The 27781-nt window shown below is 35.3% G+C and overlaps 1 protein-coding gene across 1 annotated transcript; it reads left to right on the top strand.

Moving 5' to 3' along the window:
- Window positions 1–240: 240 nt before the first annotated feature.
- On the top strand, window positions 241–27699 carry LOC145664658 (innexin inx2-like). The gene is made up of 3 exons (XM_081731498.1): window positions 241–338; window positions 2586–2642; window positions 25742–27699. Exon 3 carries the CDS (start codon window positions 25743–25745, stop codon window positions 26958–26960), a length of 1218 nt encoding a protein of 405 aa, XP_081587624.1. The 5' UTR covers window positions 241–338; window positions 2586–2642; window position 25742; the 3' UTR covers window positions 26961–27699.
- The last annotated feature ends 82 nt before the right edge of the window (window positions 27700–27781 follow it).

Genomic DNA, 27781 nt, shown 5'->3' with positions numbered 1-27781 from the left:
CTGCTTCTGATTGGCTAGTTCTTATCAACTATACGTCATGGCAGAAAAGAGTTCCAAATAGTGTTCTATTAAAATGGTTTCTTTTAAAGGATTTTTCCTTCTCTACAAACATAATTATATATTTTTTTTTTTCGAAGTTCTTACAGAACTAGTTGTTCTTTAGAAAACATTCATGGAAAGCATAAATAGCGGAAGAAGAAAGTTTCGTCAACGACTTCGGTAGTGCAAAGGCTGCTGTAAGCTATATATCAAGGGATTAGACTTGCAACCGCCTCATTCTAACGTTAGTGACAGAGAGTGAAAGCAGCAAGTGCGAGAAGGTGCTAAAACAGCGAAAAGTAAGTTTCTTCTTCTTCTTCTTCTTCTTCTTTTTTAAAAATAGATTTTCTGGTTATATTTCATATTAAGATATTTTTTATTCAAATATTTATTACAATTCACAATTATTCGACATTCAAATAAAATAACAACAGGCATAAATGAGGAATAGAACAATAATTGCTAACAGAATAACAGAAAAATAGAATAATTTGAATAAAATTTTAACAATTACATTAAATAAATTTATGAAATAATTAAGTCAGCAGGAAATATATTTCGATAGTCGAACCAAAGGAAGAGGTAGAAAACCACCTATCAACGGCATCATATCTAGTGTTACTGTCTGCTTTTCTACGCCATCCAATGATATTACACCTTATTTGTATAGTATGTCGTCCAGTTGTATAAATGCTGAGTGCTGTCCTTTGTGTTAGAGAAGAAACACCTCATCTAGTTTTATATTAAGTGTGTGTAACTTTTGTAGAATGTTTGATTATCTTTTGGTGCTTAAAATTTTTGATGGTGTCCTATCATCGTAAGGCAATTGTGACATTATTCGGCGTACGATGTGAAATTCAGAACACATAGAAAGCTAGAAATGGCGCTGGAATCCAGTTTCCTGATCTTGAATATCCATAACTGACTAACATATCATTCCATTGTTCTCAGCTTAGTGTGGTTTGTAGGAACGTGGAATATATCTAATAAATACCAAGAAAAGTATTTTGGTTCCTGTGTCGAGAAATTATCTGTTTTTGTTCATATGTTTGGTTCTCTGATCTCTCATTAGTAACACATAGAATGGTCAAATATAAACAAGAAATTAATATTTATATTAGGGAGTTGATTTTCAGCAAGATAATTTATACTCAGTACATGAACAAATGTCTTACTTCAAACACTGATAGTATGTCTATCTTATCGTTTCTTTCACTCCTATAATATTTTATTTGTTAACAGTTGATTTTCAGGTAGTGAGAAAAGATAGACAGGTACTGTACTTTGACATGTCCGATTTTTAAAGTCTAATTTTAGATGTCAAATAATAATGAAATTATATTTGTAGTTTTACGTCCAACTTATACGACCTGAATGCTGAGAGACACGAAACGTTAACGGAAGTGAATAATTATGAAAGGGTTAGTGGAATGACTATGTGGAAGGAAGGAGGAGAAAATTCACAGATATGATGTTTCCATCACAGACTGTGACCTCTTATCGAACTAGGAACCCTTGCTTCAGAGGGAAACGCTAAACCACCGAATCACCATGCCACCATCCAATATTTAGAAGTGTTTTCAATTCAGACAATTACAGAAATTACACAAATTATATCCTCCTTCAAACTTTTTTTTTTCTAAAAGCATAATTGAAATATTTTTCACCATTCTAAATCCCTTATCCTCTTCTTTACAGATTTAAAAGGGAACATAAGAATAGCTCAAGATAGGCTCTGCCTGCCCGGACAGGTTGTAGATTTATATGTGGCTTGTATTTTTCCTTTTGAAACCTCTTAATTCTAATAGTTTTTTGCAAGTACCTCACGATGCTCTGGTAACACCAAAACTTTTATTCATTCAGAGAAAATCAAAGACTAATAACGTTGACAAAAGACACATGTGATAACATAGGAAGAAGTGTGTTACTAATGAATATATTATTTTGTATTTAATTTACTCCCTTTCCTTGTATTGATTGATTCCCTATGATTTTGATTAGAAAGACTGACGAAAGCTTTGATTTATCTGCCTTTTTTCATTTAAAAAAAAAAAAACAGACTTAAAATTGTATTTGAAATATGACAAGTACCACAAGATATAGTATTTTCCCCTACAACATTTTTGTAGAAATAATTCAAATATGGTTGATAAACATAAGTCTCTTTCTGGCCATGTTTATTATAATAAGAATTCTATTATTAGATTGGTGGAATAGATTTTTGAAAGACCCCGTTAGTTTATCTTTGAGAGTAAAACTTTATTTTAATTATCTTAAAATGACAAAATTACTGATTGTACTTTCCCGCTCGTAATATTATTATTGGAGTATTTAAATAATTCAGTTGCATAGTTGTTTTAAATCTGTCATTCATTATGTTAGTGAAACTTAAAAAAAATAATCTTAGCAGCTACTATTATCAAATTGATTGATACTGCCAGAATTTTAATTCACTTTGTAATAATCGTGATGGTAATAATTCAAACAAAGTAGGGAATACTGAAGTGATAAATACTAAAGTTATTTTTTTTCTTTTCTTCACTTAGGAATTTTGAGGAAAATAGTGTTGTCATTCAGGTGGAAATTCAGGTGTCTTGATTGAGGTAAGCTATCGAAGCTTTTTTTTTTCACTACTAATATGCTATCATTACATGTATATTCTATTATTACATTATCAATCCATATACAGTTTCCATGGGTATTGGTGTTTCAGCTGTGAAACAATTGTTTGTACAGCAAATTCCTAGTTTTAATTTAAGAACTTCCAATTGAGACAGTAGTTTCTTTTCTACATTTAAACCTTGTTTCTTTGTTTCGATTATTTGAAAGGGTCTTTCCTAGTAAGATAGTGAAATCGGTCCTTGATCCAAATTGGGTCGCTATTGACCCAAAAGGTTATCCTTGACCTAAAACTACTTCAAAAAAAATTTGACCTCCTACCCCCTCCCCTTTCCAAAATATCGTATCATACATGCTCAAAATGGAATATTTTTAAATTTTGGTGGGGGTGGTCGAAAAATTTTGAAAGTTTCACAGATTGTAGATACTATATAGGTATAAATGTGCAATTTTTTTCAAAACCATCTATGCGTATTTTCTTTATTTTTTGCGTGTTGAAAATTTCAAAGAATTGTAGAAACAAATTTGGGGGGGGGGCATGTCGCTGATTTTTTTGTTTAAAAAATTTGTTATACCCTTAGGTACAACATACATTTTTTTCGTGGCCTGAAAGTGATGGTAACATTGCCAAAAAGAAATAAAACTAAAAACAAACGTTTTTTTTTTTTTTTTGTACAGTTTTCCCAACATTAGGGCCCCTCAAGATGAGGGTCCCTTCAAACAATCATTTACCGAAGTTCACAATTTTCATTTCTCTTGCGTCCCTTCCGCTTCTGTCGTTCTTCGGCTGCTTCGATTGTGTCCCTTTCGGAATAGAAACACCAAATATATCTCCGTAATAGTGCTTCCACTTCAACCGATCTTGCAGAACAAAGTTACACAGCTCGTGGTAGAGAGCGCCACTGTGTGTGTGGCCAGTGAAGCAAGCACTGATAGATACGAGGAGCCGACGCGAGGTGTAACATAAGATATGATCAAACTTTATATGATTCCATAGGAAAAAGAAATTGAGATGAAAAAAAAATCTTGCGTTATGTACTTGGCTACAGTTAACACCAACCTCAATAGTTTATTGTAGATTCATTTATGTTTTTATAAGAAAATTTTGTTAGTGAATAGTTCTTCGTATTTGAGGGTTAAATTACTATAAACAAGTGTCTCGTTACCCTTCCTTCTGGTCAAGTTAGTAGCGTTAGCATGCGCAAGTTTTGTAAACAGGGTTTCGGATTTTATTCCCGGTCAGAAAACATTGAAACTTGAAGGCATTACAGTGGTTTCGATTCCACTTGAAAGTGTAGGTTTACATCTCTAGTAGTCGCGATGCTGAAGAGGTGCTAAACTTCAAACAACTTAGAAAATCTCTCGAATTGCTCGTTAGACAGTATGGTAATCACAATAACTATGTACGAAGTTTAATTATTTATATTTTATAGAGGAATGAACTTTGTTTAAATACCATATCCGCTTAATTTCTGTTTCGTTTAAGTTAAAGATTCGTTTTCACCGGGGATTTATAAGATGGGAGTAAGCATCATAGTGAATTTGGCTATGTTTGTGAAGGATCATAAGTTCAAAACTGGAGGAGAGTAGGAAAACTTCAGTCAATCTCAACCAGAAACAATCCACTGCATATGAATTTTATTTCACATCTTCTGGTGTCAGACTGAAAATGTGTTTCGGTCCCTTCCAATATATTCTCTAATCCTCACAAAGCCTCGCTCCCAGTGCCGGATATAGGTTTGATGGAGCCCGAAGCTATTGAAATTAGTGGGGCCCTTTATATGTCCAGCTTTCTTTTTCAGTGATAAAATATCGCCGCCTTTTGGGTTTGAATATATACTAAATAGTAATTTATTGACCTAATAGATGTCTAAATACGTACACATAAAATATGTATTTTATTAACGTAAATATTGATCAATATACAACATTTTATAATCTTACAACATTTACAACACATTGCAAAATTTTTTTAGAGACACAACTTACAGACTTGGAAGCTTGCTGTAACATGAAATACAAGAGATATCAATATACAAGGTGTCCAATATACAATGCAACCCGGAGTTCGGAATAGTAGAACTTTTGAACCTGAAGTGATAACGAATAATGTTTATACCGAAATGAAGTCTTGTTCATGCATATATTTTTAAACTAGAAAGCAACGATTGAAGTACACTAGGAACCACACAGTGTTGCCAGATGTAACCGAAGGTGTATTTTTTTTTTTTTTTTGCAAAGAATGTAAATTGACTCATAACTCATACGTATGGATATCCTGTCGTTAATTTTCAGTTTGTTTAGTTGGAGTAGTTTGGAAAATAAAATATTTTTTTATTTCCATCGAGAGCTAATCGGATGAGGCCTCTGTAAAGGGAAACTACGGAAATCGTAGTTTTCATAAATTAATACTCTGAATTGGCAAATTTGTTGATGTTTCAGTGCATCAAAAGCTGTGTTAAGAATCTGGCTACATTATGCAATTGCTGAAAACAATGAAAAACAAACTTTGAAATAATCATGATAAAACATTTACTTACATGCACCCGGCAACACTGCTACTATCAGAAATGAGTTACCAGCTCTACTGCGGATGCTGGGAGTGTCTCTTGTTTTGATTCGAACACTGGTTCACACGTTTCACCAGGTTGGCAGCAACTTTACGAAGATTAGAAGTGTTAATGTTCTCAATGGCACTGCGAATGTTCATTTCCAGGTCTTGAATATTTCGAGAATTGTTCTTGTATACTTTTTGCTTTAAGCAGCCCCATAGAAATGAATAGCAGTGTTGTCGGGTGCATGTAAGTAAAAATTTTATCACGATAATTTCAAAGTTTCTTTTTCATTGTTTTCAGTAATTGCATAATATAGACAGATCCTTAGCACACCTTTTGATGTACTGAGACATCAGCAATCTTGCCAATTCAGAGTGTTAATTTATGAGAACAACGATTTCCCCCTTACAGAGCCCCATCCGATTAGTTACCGGTGCAAATGAAAAATTCTTTTTTCAGCTCCATAGTTTCCAAGCTACTCCAACTAAACAAATTGAAAATTAACGACAGAACATCCATACATATGAGTTATTAGTCAATTTACATGTTTGGAAAAAATTGATTTACACTTTCGGTTACATATGACAACAATGTGTGGTTCCTAGTGTACTTCAATCGTTGTTTCCTAGTTTAAAAATATATGCATGAACAAGGCTTCATTCTGGTATAACCATTATTTGTGTATCACTTCAGGTTCAAAAGTTCTACTATCCCAAACTCCGGGTTGCATTGTATGTTGGACATCCTGTATTTCGCAAACTACTATACAGGGCAAGTCAAAATGATGGACCCGATTTCAGACATTTATTCTGTGAAATCTGATAAACATATGTTATTGTGAGACATGCGTTTCGAAAGGTTAACTTGCAAAGTTTAGTTTCCACCCAATTTTTCCACTTTCTACCGTTAGAAGTCAGCAGCGAGCAGTTAAGGAAAATGGCGTTGAATGGAAGGCAGAGATCATTTTGTGTGCTTCATTATAATGTAAACAAATCTATGATTAGTGTACACATGACTTAACTCCATGTGATTTTTTTTTTAAATGTGGTGGTTTGTAAAGGATCATGTTCACGTACTACCACTTCCAACAACATTGATTGACCTGCATGCCCAGCATGACAGCAGCCATCGCTGATATTAACCGCAATTTACTGGGAAAGATTTGGTAAGTGCTCACATAGAGCATTTGTGAATATTCTCCAAGCAAATTTTGACAGTTTTACCTTTTTTTAGCACATGTTTCATAATAAACCATATTTGTTAGATTTTACACAATAAATTTCTGAAAGCGAATACATCATTTTGACTTTGCCTGTATGTAGCATTATTAATATGACATTATGTTATAAGCTACACACAATACAATTGTAGTTAATAGAATATATTTATATAATATCATCATATTAGTCCACACTGTTCATTGGGACAGCAGACTTTTATAGATCCGCAAAGAAATGCCGAATCTATAAATGGTTGCAAAGTGAAAGCAGATTGGTGAGTCATAGTAACTGTATCTCATGCAAAACTATTTTCTAGCCCACTGCGTATCCTCCTTTCGATTACTTTTGTTTATTTTTGAAGATATTGCAGAAAAACTGGAAAATTAACTGTAGTTTAATTTCGTCCCAATTAAGCCCCTTGCAGATTTCTGCTTCCTTCTGCGCCAACTATGATGAAAGCTCCATTCCGTGCTTCTATACGTATAGGTCGCAACACTTTTAATTTCTAGTTGTTTCTATTGAAGTGATCTGTAGAGGTTTCAAAGTTTCCAGAGATTCAATGTAGAGAAATACAGTCTTAATATCGCTCAGGTTTAGTATTGCCTGAGCTAAATTCCACTTTCAACCAATCTTCTGATTTCTTTCAGGTCTAGTTACTAGAGTAACTCATTCCAAAATGGAATGCAACCCCCGGAGATTACACGAGGTAGTACGATGCAAAATCGTTGAAAATACAGTTATGCAGTTCTGAACACAACAATACATAACAAAATACAGTGCGCTGTTAATATATAAAAACGAACGACTCAGATGCCTAAAACGAATGATCCGTGCTTCTCTTCTTTTCTTTAGTGAACCATTATTGACCTCTATAGATCACCATGATAATGAGTGACAAGGATAGTAATTGTGAATATTTTGAAAATACTTCTTAACACTACTTCTAATCATCATCATCATCATAGGTATTCTGCCTTTATTGGCAGGACACTTGCCGCAGCTGAGAAGCTTCCATGCTCCACGGTCCTCCGCTAACATTTTCGTCTTCGCGTATGATCTTTCTGTTTTAATATCATCCATTAATTGTAGTCTCCTTCGCCCCCTCCCTCTCTTTCCCGCCACCATACCCTCTAGGACGTCCCTCATGATACAATCTCTTCTTAGGCAATGTCTCAACCAGTTTCTCTTCCTCTTCCTAATAATATCTAAAAGTGTTCTTTTCTCACCCACCATTTCTAACACTCTCTCATTCGTTTTGCGCTCTACCCAACTAATTCTTTCCATTCTTCTCCACACCCACATTTCGAAGGCTTCCAGTCGATTTTCGTCACCTTTACGTAATGTCCACGTTTCCCCCACTCCGCACAGTACAACACTCCACACGAAGCATTTTTTGAGTCTTTTTCTCAACTCTTTATTCAAGGTCCCACAAAACAGACTTTTCTTTCTTTTAAAGGCTTCTTTCGCCATTCCTATCCTTGCTTTTATTTCACGTTCGCACTTCATGTCATTACTAAGAATACTACCCAGGTATCGAAAACTATTCACTTGTTCTATTTTCTCCTCTCCTACTTTTATATTTGACACAGACCCCTTCGTTCCAATCACCATGGCTTTTGTCTTTCTAACATTTATTTTCATCCCATATTCTTCAAAGCTCTTTCTCATTTTTTCTAATATTTTATTGATTTTCTTTTCTGATTCTGCAAGAAGTGCCATATCGTCTGCAAATCTTATGCATCTAATCATTCTACCTCCTACCGAAATGCATCATCATCATGTAGGCTCTTTTTCACTATCTCTTCTAGATAGACATTAAGTAGTGATGGCGAGAGGCAGCATCCTTGTCGAACTCCCCTTCCAATTGCACTCTCTTCAGTCCAGTAGCGTAGCCAGGATGTGTGTTTGGGGGGGGGGGCAAGTGCTGTTATAGGTACATAGAAAAATTACAAACAAAAAAATATATAAACATAAAAATATATAAAAAATTACAAACATCAAAGTACCAAAGTACATTGTCGGACCCCTTTGGGGGGGGGGGCCCGGCCCCTCCGGGCCCCCCTTCCCTACGCCACTGCTTCAGTCAGTTCTTCCCCTATCCTAACACTTACTTGTTGGTTCATGTATAAGTTTCTTATGAGTCTTCTATCTTTCCATTCCAACCCTATCTTTGTTAGAGCTCCCAACAACAATTCCCAATTCACGCGGTCAAAAGCCTTTTCTATATCAATAAATACAACATACACCTCTTTCCCTTTTTCTATAAATCTTTCACCGATCGCCCTTAATAATCCAATAGCATCTCTTGTGTTCTTGCCTCTTCTGAACCCGAACTGCTTCTCCTCAACATCTTTATTTGTTCTTCCATATAACCTTCTATTCAGTATTCGGAGCAGAATTTTAGCTGCATGAGATATGAGACTAATAGTTCTATAATCTTCACACTACTTCTAATATAGGGAAGCAAATAAGGAACAAAATTTTATTAGCGCAAGGAAAAAGCTACTAGCTCACATTCCAGTCTTTACAGTTTGAAATAAATAATAGTGATATTAAACACTCGCCCTCACCGATGAACCACTCGTCCCGGGCGAGTGGACGAGAGGTTATTTGCATCCCTGTCTAATACGTACGTTACTGAGAAATATTAAAATTTCGCAATATAAAAGGTATCGCAGCTTAGGACTGTAATTTCTTGATATTTTACTATTATTTCGCGAGCTCGTCGTTTCATGTATTCTTAAATGAATCCACTGTTGCTAGCCTCGATTTCTTGTCGTATTCCAAAGAATACGAGAAAGGGTAGCATTAAAGTTCTACCAGCATACAAGTACAAGGAACCGTAACACTTATACTATGAAGTTTTATTAAAGTAGCTGAATGTAATGCCTGGGAAACAGAGTACTCACTACAAACGGGGCTCTGAAACAGGACTTACATTATAAGTGGGACTGGGAAATAAAGGCCCATTACAGGCAGGGCTGAAAAACAGGTGCCCCATTACTTGTAGGGTTGGGAAGCGGGGTCCCACTATGAGCGGAGCTGGGAAACGAGTCCCATTATACGCGAAGCTGGAAAATAGGACCTCCATTACAAGCGGGGCTCTGAAACATTGGCTCCACTACAACAGGGCTGGGAAACAGAGACCTCATTTCAAGAAGGGCTAGAAAACGTCGCCACATTAAAAGAAAGGCTGGGGGGCTCTATTACAAGCAAGGTTGGAAAACAGGGCCCGTTACTTGCTTCATAAGAGCCTCGTACGTAACAATACAAAATGCCATTAATGTATGTGCATTTTATCTTATTTGCTTTCTCTTATTATTTGGAAATTATATTATAGCCAGTTTTTGTCATAAAATTTTTGGGGCCCCGAAGAGAGTGGGGCCCTAAGCTATAGCTTGTTTAGCTTATATGTAAATCCGGCACTGCTCACTTCCTTTTAATCTTACATATTGAATATAATTGAGGTTATTCATATCTGAGGTAAAACTCCTGAGATTGAAATCCACGTAGTGGTACGGATTTTACCTTAAAAGTTACATCGTTCTCTCATAACAACAATATTGCATTTACACTACCAACAACGGTGCAGATACATCCCTATTAAGAAATACACGATCATAACACTGTTACTTATGGTTGATTGGTTGAAGTTTGCGTCCATTTCCTGCTCTGAGGCTATATGAGACTTGTATCTACAGTTTAAGGTGGAATCCGTACCAACATAATGTGTTCAAATTTTAAAGTTCTCCCACCAGCAATCGAACCCGGAAAATAATGGTGCACGTGCTAGCCACTCACCAGCAGGGAGGACTAGTATAGGGATGGATAATATACAGAGTGTTTCAAAACAACACCGACAACGTTTGGGAGGTGACTACCAAGATAAGACCAAGACACCAAGATGAGACAAAAAGTATAGACCAATTTGGATGCACACATGCTTCCTTTCGGAGTTATAGGCTGACGAAAACATGAAAAAATGAACTTTAATGGCCCATAGCTCCAATACTATGGAACCAAACGTAGTCGGGTCAAGACTACACTTAGGAACTAGTATGTCCCCTATCCAAATATCCAAGTTTCAGAATCTTTCGGTGCTTCCGCAACAACTTTTTAAGAGGTAATTGGTGAGTACTTCAAATTATATTCCAGTATCCAAACTCTCTCTATAAAAACTGTTGCGTGAGTACCGCATGGTTCTGAAACTTGGGTATCAGTTTAACGATTCTGAAACTTGGATAATTGAATAGGGGACATATTAGTTCCTAAGTGAAGTCTTGATCCGACTACGTTATGGACCAATTAAGTTCATTTTTTCATGTTTTCGACAGCCTATAACTCCGAAAGGAAGCATTTGTGCACCCAAGTTGGTCTATAATTTTTGTCTCACCTTAGTGTCAGGAATCACCTCCCAAACGTTATCGGTGTTGTTTTGAAACACCCTGTATATGTGTATGTATGTATATATTCCGCCCCTACCGGTATATCGGCCGCCAGCATTTTGAGTATTGTCTTCAGTTAACTTTTTGCGTACTTAGAAAGCTATCCAATTGTAATTTCTACTCTGTTTCTTTTATATTCCCCATATCACGTTGTTCTTCGAAAACGTTCTAATCACTTTTTAATTTTCTTCACCACTGCATCATGTTGTTCTCGTTCATTTTTAGTCCCAGGATATCATTATTCTTTAGTTCAGTTCATTAAATGTTATCATTTTTTTTGTCCGTATCCTTTCAAAATGCTCACGTTTTTCTCTCCGAAGAGAGTAATACTCCACTAAAAACATTTGGTGAGTCACTTCCTTATTTACCTAATTATTCAGAGACTTAAATGTACCTGTTCTTCCATAAAGGCTTTTCCCGACATTCTGATGCTCTCTGTCAGTTCACGTTCATGTTTAACGTTTTCAGAAGTAATACGTACCTACTCATTTGTTCTCTCTTTTCTCACCTAACTCTCTTAGCTTTTATCACAATCCGTTTTATTGTTATAGTCTTTCAATTCATCGTATATTCTTCTGTACTTGTCGAACAGCATGTTTATATTTCCATGTCCATAGATTTCCATGTCTATATTTCCACAAGATCATCCTCATAATGATGGAAATATGGAGTATTTAAAGCAAAACATGAGTTTTTTTTAAAAAAAATTCAACATAACAGCAAAATTGAAAACAATTTTACCCACAAATATAGAGGATATTAACATATGCCAACATATTGGACCGAGAATCCGAACGTTGACATATACAATTTTATCCACACATAACTCAATGTATTAATAACCATAATAGCAAAGGGGCAATTTGAAGAGATTTCTTATAATAAACTTAACCATTAAATTTTAGGTAGAGCAAATAATTAGTTAAGATGGATAAATTAAATTGTAGAAATAAAAGTAGAGATATCAGGTCAGAATATTACCCAAAATCTGGTGCTGAGGCCTTACGTTAAAATTTATAATAACTGTCATAATGAATTTTGAAGATAGGATAAGAATTAAACGAATTTTGAGACAAGGTCGAATATTAAGGTGTAATATCAATTAATAACCAGCATTGTACTCACCCAGACTTTGACGAGTGAAAATTTTGAGATGTCGATCCTTCCAGTCAGACGGTCACTTCAGAACTCCACCTAATTCCCTACTCTTTTTCGTCCACCTACCTTTTCTTCCTCGTTTTGGTAGCGACATTTCTTCCGCTTACCATTACATTTTTAGAGTTACTTCATAACGTGAAGTAGGATGTCTTATTATTTCCTTGATACATTGCTGCATAACATATTTTTATATTTCCTATTTAGAAGAATGTTTTAACTAGACATAGTTTTAAATTATTATGAGACTTCCTTGATTTCTTTCTATTAATCCTAATGCATTCAAAGTTTAAGATTCTCTTACCGGAAATCGAGCCCCGAATCCTGTGAACTAAGGACTCAAGCACACCATTTTTTTTTTTTTTAAATTGTATTTTCAACTTCCATATACTTTGTTGAATTTCTACCAGGCTCGAAAGTACTGTTGCCCACGAGACGAGACATTTCTCGTCTCGTTATGAAAACGAGGCGATAATTGAGTTGAAAAGTATTTTTTTTTTTAATTCAAGACGAGACGAATTCTCGTCTCGCTTTTGATAGTCGAGTTCATTCAAATCTTAGATCTCGAAGCTGTTTTAGTGTTACATGGTTCACAGAATAAGAGGAATAAATTGACAAACTGATTGTAGGAATACGACGAAGAACATTTATCAATGTTTAAAGTTGCGTAAGACATTACACAATATGCTCCGATAATAAATACGGGTTAAATGTACTCTATCAGATCTTTCGTATCCTCTCGTCATACGTAGGCATTCTAACTTCTGGGATGAAATTAAGAAAAATCAATGCATAAATTTTGTTCATAAATGTACAAAATATTTCTGAGAATCAAGACGAGACGTAAAAGAATTCTTTGAAAATAGGGACTTCTACAAAATTTACGAGACGAAACGACAAAAAACATAAAACCATTTACAACTATACAATTAGAAGGATATTATTCTTGGAACTATAACTCGAAATTTTAAAAGAAAGCGTTTCTTCTACTTGATTTCCTATATGGATTAATATTGGAACCGAAAGTGGAAGTAAATTGATACCACTTCTGGTTTCAGTTGAAAGAAAGAGAAGAGTAGAGGGGGAACCTATTTTCTGCGGTAGCTCAATCCATTTTCTTAAATACCGTTGTTGCTATCTATTACCGTTATTGGTTGTACTGATCAACGTTTGAACTGGAGATGGACGATTTGTACCACATCCGGTTTGAAAATAAAGTTTAAGGGAGGAAACTTGGGACACTGGATCCATATGAAAAATCTCTTTGTCAGTTTCTGTTACTGATTTTGCTCTGATATCTGTCCACGGACACACTTGACAGCAGGGGCGGATCCAGGATCGACTTCTGGGGGGGGGGGGCGGTGGGTTGTCATACTGCTACTTTTAAGGGCTCCAAAGTTTGGGATGGGTTTTATTTATATATATAAAATAAGAAAGTTTCCTCTTCTGTGGGGGGCGATCTCCCCGATCGCCCCCCTGGATCCGCCCTTGCTTGACGGACGTATGTGTCCGATCTATAAGACTTCTCGTGCTTCTGTATACTTGTATACTGTAACATTGGAAGCCTATTGATTGCTTCAGAATATAATTTTTCAAACAATACTCGTAGTTTACTCAAGCAAGTCAGTGTTAGAAATATTTTCAAGGAGAGAGATTTCTAAAATACTACTCCTACTCCTCCTCCTCCTCCTCCTACTACTACTACTACTAATAATAATAGAAGTAATATATATTTAGCAGTCCTATAAATCATGTTAACTGTGAATTATACGTAGTGTAAACTGGAAAATTTCGAACTTTTCGAATTTCTGCACATTGGCCACCAGAAAGAGTATTTTTTTGTTTACAATTGGTCACTAATCCTTCGTTCATTTCCTTATGGCTGTCATAATTGTTATTACTCACACAGCATCGTGAAATTTCTTTATACTACGAAGTGCATAATGGAATTTTGACCTACCAGAAATAATCTGTGTGAGTGAACTCATACATATTACACAATTATAAAGCCATACGGTCGGCCGTAGCCTTTTTTGGACAGAATGTTTTAATTGATTGCACTTTATAAACTATCCTTGTTGAACCGATACGATACTGCCGTGATATATCAAATGATCGTGTTGTATCTAGAATCAAGATACATGGTAGGGTACATCTTTTCGAGTTCCTTTCCTTCAGAATATGGGATGAGAATAAACCTTAAAAAAAAAAAAAAAAAAATATGATTAGATTGAAGCGGCCTGTATGAATTGTTTAGGCACCTACTTTTGATAAGTAGGTAATGTAACTAGTGACAGGTTGTTAGTATAAGTCATAATAACAAGTATATACTAACTATAGTTAGTATAGTTAGTATAGTTAGGAGAAGGAGATGTAATGAACAGTAAAGAAACGAACAATTAATATCAAAAGAAAAATATAGCTGAGGGTACAGTGCATGCGAGCTTTCAACTGGGACACATGAACTGACTGTGACGTGTCGGTTATATAAACATATGTTAGAACTGCACCTTTAGAAGGCGACGGCTGAAGTGATCAAGTAGGCTTGGATGAATCTACAAGTTTATTATTATTCCTCTAGGTATTGAAGGTCCAATTTTGTATTATTATTATTATTATTATTATTATTATTATTATTATTATTATTATTATTATTATTATTATTATTATTATTATTATAGCATAATGAATCAGCCAGGAATTCTTGTATATTCTATATCTACTAACTTCAAGGTCGATGCGTGCCACCTAAACAATCATCAAAAAGTATAGAAAGAAAAAAAGTGATTTTTAGCCACAAATGATCACTTCCCACACTACCCACCTTAATATTTCAAAAGAAAGAAAAGGAAAGAAAGTTTTCTTCAATACACCTTAATATTTTTATACAGGGTGGACCATTTATCTTCATACACCTTTATAGTATGCTAATATCGACAGTGATACATTATCCGACATACCTTGTAATGCCATAAAATTAACAACGTTCACAGCTCAATGTAAAGTGACATTTTTTTCAAGCGGAGCTGTATCAAGTTAATGTATATTTCAAACCTACTGTAAAAAGAAAACATAAATTATCGCATCTATCATGCAGTGTTGTAAACTAAGGACGCAATAGTATCACACATACAGAAAAACGACCAAACTTTGAGGAGTTCTACAACATCGATGACAGTAAGTGAGATGAGCAAGGTAATGCTGATCCAAAGTAACTTAACATGAAATACTGTGGTCATCATATGACGTTTCTCGAATAAGTAGAAATAAAGTCACAAGGAACTAATATTTTACTTTATTCAAAGGACTTTACGCTGAAAACGTGTTGAGATAGATATCACTTCGAATTACATACTTGGTTTCCAATAGACATACATATGAAAATACTGTTTACACCAATTAGAAATCTCAAACTATATGAAAGATATAAAATAATGGTGAAATTTGACATTTTGCTTAGAATGAAAACTTTTTAAAACATTTTTTTGATTTGCTTTGCCTGTATAACAGTAAAAGAATACTTCTGGGTAAATATAAGTACATTACCTACGTAAGATCTCGAAAGTATATGATTCTAAGTAGTGTTACAAGTTAAATAATTTTTACCATATCTCCAGAACAGTTTGTGATATCAAATTGCTATAAAAGGCATTGTGATCTTCAATTCTCTAGAAAATTACCTACGTACGGTAATTGGACGAGAAATTTATCTACTTAGATGAGTCGATTTTTCGAAATAAAGGCGTTTTTAAAAAGTAAAATTTTTATCCCTTTGTAACTTTGTATTCATTCAAAATCCGTTATATCATGATTATAGTATTAGACACTAAAATGCTTTCGATGTGCATTGTCCCATTTGTCTCATTTGCGTTATTACTGCTGTAAAGGTCCCCAAATTTTAGATGTTTATGATACTGTAGCGTTATTAGTTTTCAAGGCTGCATATCAAGTATATACAACTAACCAAGAAAGTTCTGTCGCCTTCTCACTCACCACCTTTGAACATCGATATGCCACCTAAGACGTACCTGGAAGATCAAAAATAGTCCCCAACAGTATGGACCACTTTCTGCCAACATATTGGAATCCCGTAGGTCCCATCGCGGTACAACTTGGTGGGCCGAGAAGTGAAGAAGATAGCTCATACATTTTTAACCTCTACTACGCATTTGAACTGGCGTCCTCTAAGGTGATTGTCCAAGGAATGGACTAGGTGATAATTGGATGGTGCAATGTAACGGGAGTATGGCGGGTGCAATAATGTTTCCATCTAAGATGTAGAATGGTGTCCAGGATCATTCTAGCCAAGTGGGACTTAGCATTGTTCTGTAACAGGAGGATCCCTTTGCGATTCAGAAGTGCTTGCTCCATAGTTTTGAGTTGTTTTTTTTTTTTTTTTGAATACTGCTCAACTGCTGACTGTACACAGTTGCATTGGTAATCTGACCAGCTGGTAGCAGTCCTCGATGCACGATGCCGCGAGCAGTCCACCAAACACACAGGAGGACCTTCTTCTGGTGCAGTACTGGTATCGACAGTTTCGGAACCGGTTCATGGGATGCTATCCAATGATGACGACGCCGTGGAGCTTCGTACAGGATCTACTTCTCAACATCCTGTCCAGAAATGGCTCGTTCTTCAGACGAGGCAGCAAAGAAACACAAGAGTCTGCTCGCGTTGCCTTCTGGCCCGGAGTCAAATCATGTGGGACCCATCGACCCAACCTGTAGTGCTTCCCAAGTTGATAGAGGTGCTGCCGAATGGTTTCTCCACTCATACTGAATTGTAGTCATAGTTCCTCACATGTCTGGCCACTGTTAGCCTCAATTGCTGTCTGAAGATCTTCATTTTTGACATGTGTTGTTCTTCCAGCACGTGGTACGTCTTCGAGTGTTTCGTCACCTTCCTTAAATTAGGTAAACCACCGCTGCACTGTCCATGTAGTCATGCCAACCTCAACAAAGGCCTGGCATATCTTCCGCCCCTCTGCAGCTTCGTTTGACCCCAGTTTGATCTCGTGCAGCATGCACCCCCTTATGACGCTCTGTGGAGGCCCCATCTTCACTCTCTCCTTACGCACATTTAGGGTGCAACTGAACTGCTACAACCAGGTAGTATGTTGGATATACCTACACAAACAACCGACTTTCGCATTATCTCCATTCGCATTCAACTCACAATGTGAGGGCCAATGGAACACAGACCTCCACAAGAAGCGACAGAACTTTCTTGGTTAACTTTATAGTGTGTTTTCCTCTTAAATATAGAATTGAAATATGTAATAACTGACGTTGTACCACTTGAAAAAATAACACTTCATATACGATGGGTAACATTGTTAATCTTGTGTTCCGATATTCTCATGGTACGAAATTTCAGCGTTTTTTTGTATATTCGTTTAAAGTTACAAGGGTATTAAAATAAATTATCCACCCTATGCATATAGGGTGGGCAATTTATGTTGATATGCCCTTGTAAGTTTATGATTGTTTTTCGAGTTTTGTGATACTGTTGCGGCATTGGTTTGCAATACTGCATAACAAGTGTGGTAGTCTATTTTTTCCTTTTATATGTAGATTTGAAATATGTAAAAATATTATGTAGTGTCATTTAAAAATATACTCTTTATATTGATTTAGAACACTGATAACTTTGTGATATTATAGAGTATACCAAACGATGTCAACCTGCTAATAATTACAAGGTACAACATTTCAACTTCTTTTGTTAGTTTAAAAGTTACAAGAGCGTATCAGATAAATGTTTAACCCTAAATATTAGGGTGATTCTCACTTTTAAACTTCCGAGGTATTTTGGGTCTTACTCCCTGAAATGGTTTCATATCATACCAAAGGAAAATATGAAGAAAAAATAGCTCAATTGAATAATATTTAATTTTAACCCAGCGGCCTTAAGACTTCAATGCAATACATATATAGCTACTTAATTTATCGTTTTTATGCATCACACGTAACGATGTGTAAGTTGCCACCGTTATAATCATTGTTGCAGATGACTTGGGATCATTAGTTCCCTGATGAGAGCAATGCGCTTTAAATTTTTACTAAAGCTGATGGGAGATTCTGAGATAGGTCTAGGTTTCGGATTGTGTCATGAAGACCCAAAATTACAAAGCATTTGGACCATGCAAATAGATTCTTATATGCAAATTTGGAATCATTGTCATATGACGTTACCGGAGTTCGGGCACGCAATTTTCCTCCTTTGCAGTAAGCATTTTATTAACGTATAGACTCAGTCCTTGGGTTGTAGGGGGGTAAGCTTTGTACCTTCGACCTCGAGTAAACTTAAATTTAGCAGGAGCATACTTCTTATCCTTGTTGGTTAAACGTCGCACTATCTAAACGAGAAGGGGTAGAAATCATCAGTCTCTGACTTGAATGTTACTTCTATATTAGTATAGGATACGCTCCTTTGGCGTGGGAGACTTGGTTCGATTTGTGGTGGGAGCATATATGGTTTGTATCCCACGTTAATCAGTAGGTCCCATCTCATATAGCCTCGCTGCTGGAAGGGACGCTAAACTCGAAATCAACTCCACTCATTCTGTAGGACTATACGATAACAAGTGAGTTTCATTTCACAGTGTGAAACTATGGTACACTTTCAAACTATGGAAATTCAATTCTCAGCCTTGAAACAATACATCTATAATTACTAGTTAGAATTAGGGATGGCCACAAAGTTCCGGTTCCGGCGGAACCGGTTCCGCGAAGAACCGATTCTTGGAGATCCGGTTTTCAGAACCGGTTCCGGATCCGGTTCCAGACCTGGATCCGAAGAACCGGTTCTAGACCTGGATCCGAAGAACCGGTTCCAGACCTGGATCCGATGAACCAGTTCCAGACCTGGATCCGAAGAACCGGTTCCAGACCTGGATCCGAAGAACCGGTTCTAGACCTGGATCCGAAAAACCGGTTCCGGAACCGAATCTTCTAGAACCGGATCCGTTCAGACCCGAAAACCGGTTCCATCCCTAGTTAGAATAGATGAATAAGTTGAAAGATAGAACTTGTTCCTCGGACGCTGAATACATATCAAAAAGACCACTACTTGCTATCTCTTCTGTTTTTGCTCTATGGAGATTAATATTGAAATTACAAGTGTTGATTGATATCTGTCACTTTCGGTTGCAATAGAGGAATACAATCAGAGGTGAAACATATTCTTGCGGACTGAAACCATATCAAGTAAAGTGCTTATTTGCTATCTATTTCTGTTTTATCCATTATGAGGTAAGTGTTCTAACCGAAGAGTCATAGATTTTCACCACCTCTGATTTAACAGATGGATAGAAGTCGAGACAAAGCTCAGTTTTGGGACGTTGAATATGTGTCAAAAACAGCTTTCACAGCTTTTGTTGTATGGAAATAAGTATATAGCTACAGACCCCTTTCAAAAATTAAAAAAAAAATCATCACAAATATCCTTAGTATTGACATACGGGAAGAATGATTTTTTCTCAATTAATGTGAAACTCGGCGTCGGGTTAGCAAAAGTTATGCATTTATCAAATCTGGAATATTATTTTGGTAATGTACCGCCTTAAGGGGACACAGGAGATGAAGCATAAGTTATTGGATCTTTATAAAGTTTCAACTTTTTCAAGTTTTGGAAAATCCAATGTGTGTCAGATTGATCACAAATATTACAAAATTAATATTCCGATGCTCCTTGCATGTGCCAGTGACTGATATTGGGCTACAGCCACCCTTCCAAAAATCATATAATTTACGGTAAATATCCTTTGCAGGGACGTACGGGAAGGAGGTAAATATGCTTTACAACCAATGTGCAATTTGTCATTATTGTAGAAGAATGTTTTGATTTTCTTTTTTTTTTTTAAATTCGAATCTAATGTAAATGAATATCGTCTGTCATTGTAACAGATTGAGGATGTAGCTTCGTTTTTTTGGCATCACTGGAATATAATCAAAGAATTTTGCGTTTTTAAAAACCAAATTGGTCTCTTCTTATGGCATAAAATCACACATAAAGTCATCAGCATATTTTTTGCACACTTAAGAAAACCAGCTCGAAATAGAACACAAAATGACAATGGAAAATGCCGCAGGTACCACGAACAAAAAGATTTTAATGAGAAGTAATATGTTAAAAATTAAAATACTGTTTACTTTATTCATAGAAAAAGTGTATCTTTTCCCTACTTCTTCCACAATAACTGTATGATCCCACTTTCCACGCAGTAGCCTACTCGTATACTGCGCATTTAAGCACGTCAGGAAATCGTATACTATGGACACATGGTTGTAATAAAAACAAATGTCTCGCGAGGAATAAGGATCAGGTTAAGTCAGGCTATACCATAAGCCCAAGAAAAAATATTATCCTTTTCTGAAAACAACACTTTTCTTTTGGCTCAGTTGTCATTAACTAAATTGCTTAAAGATTTCATAAATCTAAGTGTAAGACAGATAAAATGAACCTACTTTATTCAGCATGCCCTCGTGAACGAGCAAATGAATGAATTAATGCGATTTACTAGAGCCACTGTGAACACCTTCAACATATCTGGATGACTACGCTCTGGACAATTCTTTGTTTTATGTTGTCCAATAAGGAGGAATGGCCGTAATAAAATTTCAGACGCATGCACCATCATAGGTATAAGCAAAAGAGTGTGTTTGTATTTTCTAACTAAAAATGCAAATTTACCCATGTCACACTCTCATTAGGCAAAAGAAATTCTGAGTCCACGCCCCTAAAAGAAATTCATATATGGGTATTATCTTATTGTCACAAACATTTTTTTCTAAAAATAATGCCAAATTTCACATTGTAAAAAAAAAGTACTTCTGCCAGTAGGAATAATCATATTGCGTAAGAATAATCATATTGAATTTATGATGCTTTTCAAAGATAGCTGTAGTAACATATTAGTCACTGGTACATAAAAGCAGTATGGAGTATTAATTATGTGCATCTTGCAACTAATTTGACACTCATGAGCACTCCCAAAATAAAATTTGGAATTTCTATCAGTCCTCCCCCTATGACCACCAAAGGTACCAAATTACCCTCCCTGCCCTGGGTCTCCTATTGCCAAAATAATATTCCAGATTTTTACTAGCACAACGCCTAATTTCACATTAATTGACAAAATATAGCTTCTTCCGTATGTCCCTGCTAAGGATATTTATTATAAATTTTTAATGTAATTGTTGAAAGGGGGGCTGTAATTTAATATCAGTCACTGGCACATGCAAAGAGCATCGGAATATTAATTTTGCATTGTTTGTGATCAATCTGACACACATTGGATTTTCCCAAATAAAATTTGAAACTTTATAAAGATCCAATCACTTATGCTTCAACCCCTGTGTCCCCCTAAGGTGGTACATTACCAAAATAATATTCCAGATTTGGTAAACGCATAACTGTTTGCTAATCGACGCCGAGTTTCACATTAATTGAGAAAAAAATCATTCTTTCTGTACGTCAATACTAAGGATATTTATGATGATTTACTTAATTTTTGAAAGGGGGCTATAGCCCCATATAAGTCACTGGCACATGCATGGAGCATTAGAATATTAATTCTGTGATATTTCTGAATAATCGGACGCTCACTGGCATTTCCGGAACAATTTTTTGAATTTTTATAAAGGTGAATTATCTGATGCTTCGCCCCCTGTGCCCTCACTGAGAAAAAAAATTGTAGGTGACATACTTAAAAAGATAGGTTACATGAGTAATTCCTGTAGTTTTTGGACTTAACGTACAGCAGACGTATAACTGAAAACGCATGTTTTATAATACTTTCTGTATAAGTGTTCCATCTGTACGTACTTTCCGTATGAAACAATGTAGGCGGTCAGGATCTCACATACAAATGGACGTATATAACATACAGCTGAGGAATGTAACATAAGTATATGCATGTGATATACGGAAAACTGTTAGATGTCAGACATCCTGCAACGGCATGATGTAACATCTAAGGGCAGTGCCTATGTAGCATACGGATAACGTATGCTCCGTACTGATTTCTATAGTAAGCAAGAGGATACCGTATATTTGTACAATATACCGCTGTCCGGAGAACGGATTTTTCTCAGTGCTCCTAAGGTATTGGTTACCAAAATAAGATTCCAGATATGAAAAACGCATACTTTTTTGATACAACGACGCCAAATTTCACATTAATTGACAAAAAATACCTTCTTCTCGTATGTCTCTACTAGGGATATACGTAAATGGTGATTTTTTATTTTTGAAGGGAAGATATAGCCCCATATAAGTGTCTAGCACATGCAAGGAGCATTAGAATATTAATTCTGTGATATCTGTGAATAATCTGACGCTCACTGGCATTTCCAGAACAAATTTTTGAATTTTTGTAAAGATAAATCATCTAATGCTTCGCCCCCTGTGCCCCCCTAAGACGGTGGTTACCAAAATAACATTCCATATATGAAAAACGCATACTTTTATGCTACAACGACGCCAAATTTCACATTAATTAACAAAAAATACCTTCTTTTCGTATGTCCCTACTAAGGATATTTATGGTGCTTTTTTATTTTTGATAGGGGGCTATAGCCCCACATAAGTCACTGGCACATGCAAGGAGCATTAGAATATTAATTTTGTAACATTTGTGAAAAATCTGACGTTCACTGGCATTTCCGGAACAAATTTTTGAATTTTTATAAAGATCCATCATCTAATGCTTCGCCCCCTGTGCCCCCCTAAGGCGGTGCGTTACCAAAATAGCATTCCAGATTTCAAAAACGCATACTCTTTTGCTACAATGACGCCAAATTTTACATTAATTAATAAAAAAATACCTTCTTCTCGTATGTCCCTACTAAGGATATTTATGATGATTTTCTTATTTTTGAAAGGGGGCTGTAGCCCCATTATCAGTCATTCTTACATGTAAGGAGCATTGGAGCATTAATTCTGTGACATTCGTGATTAATCTGACGCTTACTGGCACTCTGAAAATAAGTTTTGGGATTTTGGCAACACATCACCCAGCAGCTTTTTACACCCCTTGCTCCCAAAAAGGGGAGCCTTCCCAAAATAATGTTTGAGACGGCTTCACTAGCTTTGTGGATGAGTGTTTTTGCATTTCGTAACAGATACATTCCAAAATTTAACATGGAATCTCCCATAAAGAAAATGAACTTTTGTGTTTACACCCCCAAAAGGGGGGCTAAACAGCAATTTTCTCCTATTTCCTTTAGAAATTCGAAAAATTCAGATATTTCTCAATAAGAGTGCCAAATTGTATATTAATAGTGTGAAAACTTCATCTTCTCCCAGTGCTGTAGAAAATTACACGAATTATGGAACAGTCTGTATATATGTATATATATATATATATATATATATATATATATATATATATATATATATATATATATATATATATATATATATATATATATATATATATATATATATATATATATATATATATTTTTTTTTTTTTTTTGAAAAATGAGATAAATACTTTTATAATTTATTTACTGTAAAGTTCATATAAACACGATGAGAAGAGTCTTTAAAATTATCAATCTTACTGAAAAATATAATGGTTTGTTTGTTACTTCTATCTCTGATACTTGGGTCCTGCACTTTGTGAAGGGCAAATACCATGAACGTAGGTGTTCTCGGAGTTTTCTCATTTTCTATCAGTTCCTTCATCCTACCATCCTATCTCATTATCGCATCTTCTTTAGCCTCGGTGTATAATCTTGGGAAGTTAATATAAACAAAACTATTCAGACCCAAAACACATTTTAAGCTCAATTTCATGACAATTCCACTTTTGCCAGGTAGAGAAATCTGAATATTTAAAACGCTAGAATAATACTGATGTTTTATTATGTTAAAACAACCCCTTCTCATTTTAAGTGAAAAGTCTCCGACGACTGAGAGAAAGATAGGATTCTTATAACGGCATTTCTTATTAGAAGTTCAGTAGCTTCTATTTCTGTATATTTACGTCATTTCGCAATTAACAACCATTCTACTTGCGCCAATGAATAAACATGAGAACATTTGCACATTTCCTTCTTGTTTCTTCGCTTTTTATGTTCTAGGTAGACCAATATTAAATTAAAATCCACAATTACATTTATATTTAACATTACAACTGTAAGAATTATAAATTAAACGTGATAGTTAGCAGATTACTACAAACATGAGGCGAGCATAATGCAAATTTTCGACCAAAGATCTAGTTTTTACGATCGTGATATCGTGGGGTTAAATAAAATGCAAAGATGCTGGTACTAATAGTTTGGCTCTTTCATTATTTGCTTTAAGAAATACACAATAGTGGTTTAATTTTAATATTCGGAATTGTTAATATTTGCCTTATGTCCGTATCCAAATTCAAAGATATGATTCACTCAATTAAGTATTCAAGTGGTCTCATGAATACTTATGGATGCACACGGGACGAGACGTAAAGCTGTTTCGTCTTGTCCTACAAGATGATGTCTCGTCTCGAAAATATATTACTTCCTCGTCTCGAGAAGTTCTGTTTCATCCCGTCTAGAATTTTGAAACAAGACAGAAATACATAATTTCATTAAAGGCGTGTTCAAAATCCAAGTTTATTCGATAATATTTTAAATAATATCACTTAAACGTGTATTATATACATACATATATACCAAGGAGAGTCTAGAAAGCATGCTTCCCTAGGACTATAAGGATAAAGAATACACAACGACCTTACAATATCTATTACCACAGAAGAATCACAGGTGACACTACTTTTAAACATATCCACCACCGAATTCAGACACTTGTCGTATTCTGGGGTGAACTTCTATACTAGGGTGGTAATAATCTATAACCTAGAAGTGGCACCACTACATGACAGTCACTAGCAATTGTTCATCACTGTCAAAATCTTTACCGGATAGGAATACATTTAGGTGTAAGAAGAGAGAAAATCGCTCAGAGCAAGATTCGAGCTACACAGGGGTAGTCAAACACTTCGCAGTGGAATAGTTGTTCAAGCTCGGTTGTCGTAAATAGAAATAGTGGACAAAGGTTTTTGTGCTTAAGGGAATCATACAAGTTACGTAATAGTTAATAAAGCTTGATTTCAAACATGAATAAACAAGTTTAAACATTTTGTTACCTTAGAAATTCAAAGTAATAAATTATGCTGTTTGTTCGAAGGCAGGTAGCAATTTCAGAATGAATACTTCTTACGAAACATTTTTTTAAAAATATGACTAATTTTTCGAGATATTCGAGATGGGACGAGAGATGACTCGTGACTCCCCTTTCGTCTCAAATTTCACAAAGAGCATCCTCATCTCGTGTCCATCCCTACCACCCATTTAACTCCTATGGAACCATCATAGAGGAATAAATATCAATTTGAGATCCTCCGTCACCACATTATCTTTCCTCCAACAGAGTTTCTTTCTGCATTTGCTTCACTGTACACATTTGAACTGATATATACTACAACAAATTAATATATTTATCAGGCATATACTTGTGTGTTTCCAAAAACATATGACTTTTTATATATATTGCGTGTATGCTTGCTTGTTTCAAATGTGATAATTTATTAATCATATGATATTTATAAAATTTATATTATTTACTCTTAGTTGTATCATTTGCTAATTGATATTAATGTGAAGTATATTTTTAGATACTTAAAATTTAATTTCTTAATTTGCAGGATGGCAAGAAGTCCTCTTCATCGCCGTATGAAACAAACACTTCGCAGAGTAAAGAATGCATTCCGTCAAGAGGCCTTCGAAGGCGTCTTTACAAGTGACACGGTTTTTAAACTCCACAAGTTCACCGCAATTATTCTGATTTTCTTCACCATTATTGTGGAGAGTTACCAATACATTGGGAAACCAATTCAATGCACGATGGCAGGAAATGAGGCAACGTCACAAGTTTTAATTGATAGGATGTGCTGGGCTACCTCATCTTTCCAGTTCCCTGATGACTATATTTCTGTCAACTCCAAAGCAGTCTACGAGGTCAAGTATCGTTTGATCCCGTTCATCCTTTTCACTGTAGCCATTTGCTTCTTCTTACCCTATTGGGGATTTACATCGAAGAGAGAGATACAGATTCCAGTTACTGCATCAACATTTTTGAGGCATCGAAGATTGGAGAATGATCTGCTTAATCCGTGGGGATTCAGTTCAACCTATTTCAAGAGTCCGCTTCGACTTCTGTTCTGCCAGATTCTTAATATGGTAAACGTGATTATTTCGTTTTGCTTTGTCAACAGGTTTCTGGGATATCCACTGACAAATTATGGAATTGAGTTTCTGACTTTTCCAGCAATACCACCATCGAAGAGGAGTGACAAATTGATGAAGATCTTCCCTCAAAATATCAAATGCAATTTGGGTTATTACGGAATGAAGGGTGAGACAGCGTGCACAATTCCAATCAATGCATTCAATGAGATCATCTTCATAATTTTTTGGATTTGGTTCTTCTGTTTGGCTATGATTTCTGTTGTTGAGTTACTGTTGAATATAATAGTCGCTATCCGGTCACGTCAACGTGGAGTAAATTTACGATTCAGATACACGTCTGCAACGGAGAAGGATGCGAGGATGGCGAAAGAGATGCTACAAATCAATATTAATCCTGAGGAGCTGAATGATAACAACGAGGCTTGTGCTAAAGACCAAGACGAACAGGGCATCAAGGAAAGAGAAATTTCGGACATACTATACACGAATGATGTCTTCTACTTCGATTTCTCTCCGGACAACTTTGATGAGCGCAAAGACGAACTTTTGAGATTCTCACGTCAACTTACGGATGAAGAGGAAAAATCACAGAACAAAATAACTAAAGAAGAAGCTCAAAATGATTTGCCCGAAAAGGTCAAAAATTGCTTCGTTTGTGGAGTCCCAAGGAACTAGTTATCCTCTAAAATTTCGACTAACGTACAAGTTATCAGTTCATGTCATTACTAATACTACTAACGATTTTAATGCGAATGTGAAGTTAGTTTATTTTCGAATTTCATTCCATTTGTTTTCACTCTCAAACTTCTCTAACATATTTCACTAGCTCAGTAACATATTTCATTCATTATTTTACTAACATACTTTATTAATCATATAGTTGATTTATACACTATATTTTCTGATTTTTATTAAACGTTTGTACTGCCAAAAAATGTATCATTTAAGTCATTCAAGATTGTGAAGTAATACTGAAAAATTGTTCGGTCGCAAAATTTTGTGATCATAAGACTGGGTAAAAAAATGTATAAATAAATGAATTTGATTAAATTGTGAATTGGCAAATCGAATATTTAGCAATTTCGAAAATTGTACTTTTCATGCGAAATATTGAATATAAATCTTGAAAATATAAGAATACAGTTGAAGATTTAGTTATAAATTGTGATAATTTTTATTATTATTATGAAAGTATTGAACCAAGTTTTTGTTCAGTTGATACGTCAAGAAAATATGTATTTGGTTTTGTGAAGCTATTGAATTTTTGGTTTGTATTTGTAAGAGCTCAACTTTCATGATATTGTTCTAATTAAGAACTTAAGAACAGTTATAATTCGTAATTTTTTATATTAATATATAATATTCAGTTGATTGTATTACTTCAAAAGAAACAATAAAAGCTAAATATAATTCATTATTTTAAAGTTTAATTTTGCTTCAATGAAGCAATATTATTTGATTATGTTAAATTTCTGGAGAACTGAATATGAAGCCAA

The sequence above is a fragment of the Thermobia domestica genome, chromosome 11, assembly GCF_964235325.1.
Source record: "Thermobia domestica chromosome 11, izTheDome1.hap1.1, whole genome shotgun sequence".
NCBI classification, from domain to species: Eukaryota; Metazoa; Arthropoda; class Insecta; order Zygentoma; family Lepismatidae; genus Thermobia; species Thermobia domestica.
Note: the sequence above shows the minus strand (reverse complement) of the source record. Positions and strands in the feature narration are given on the sequence as shown.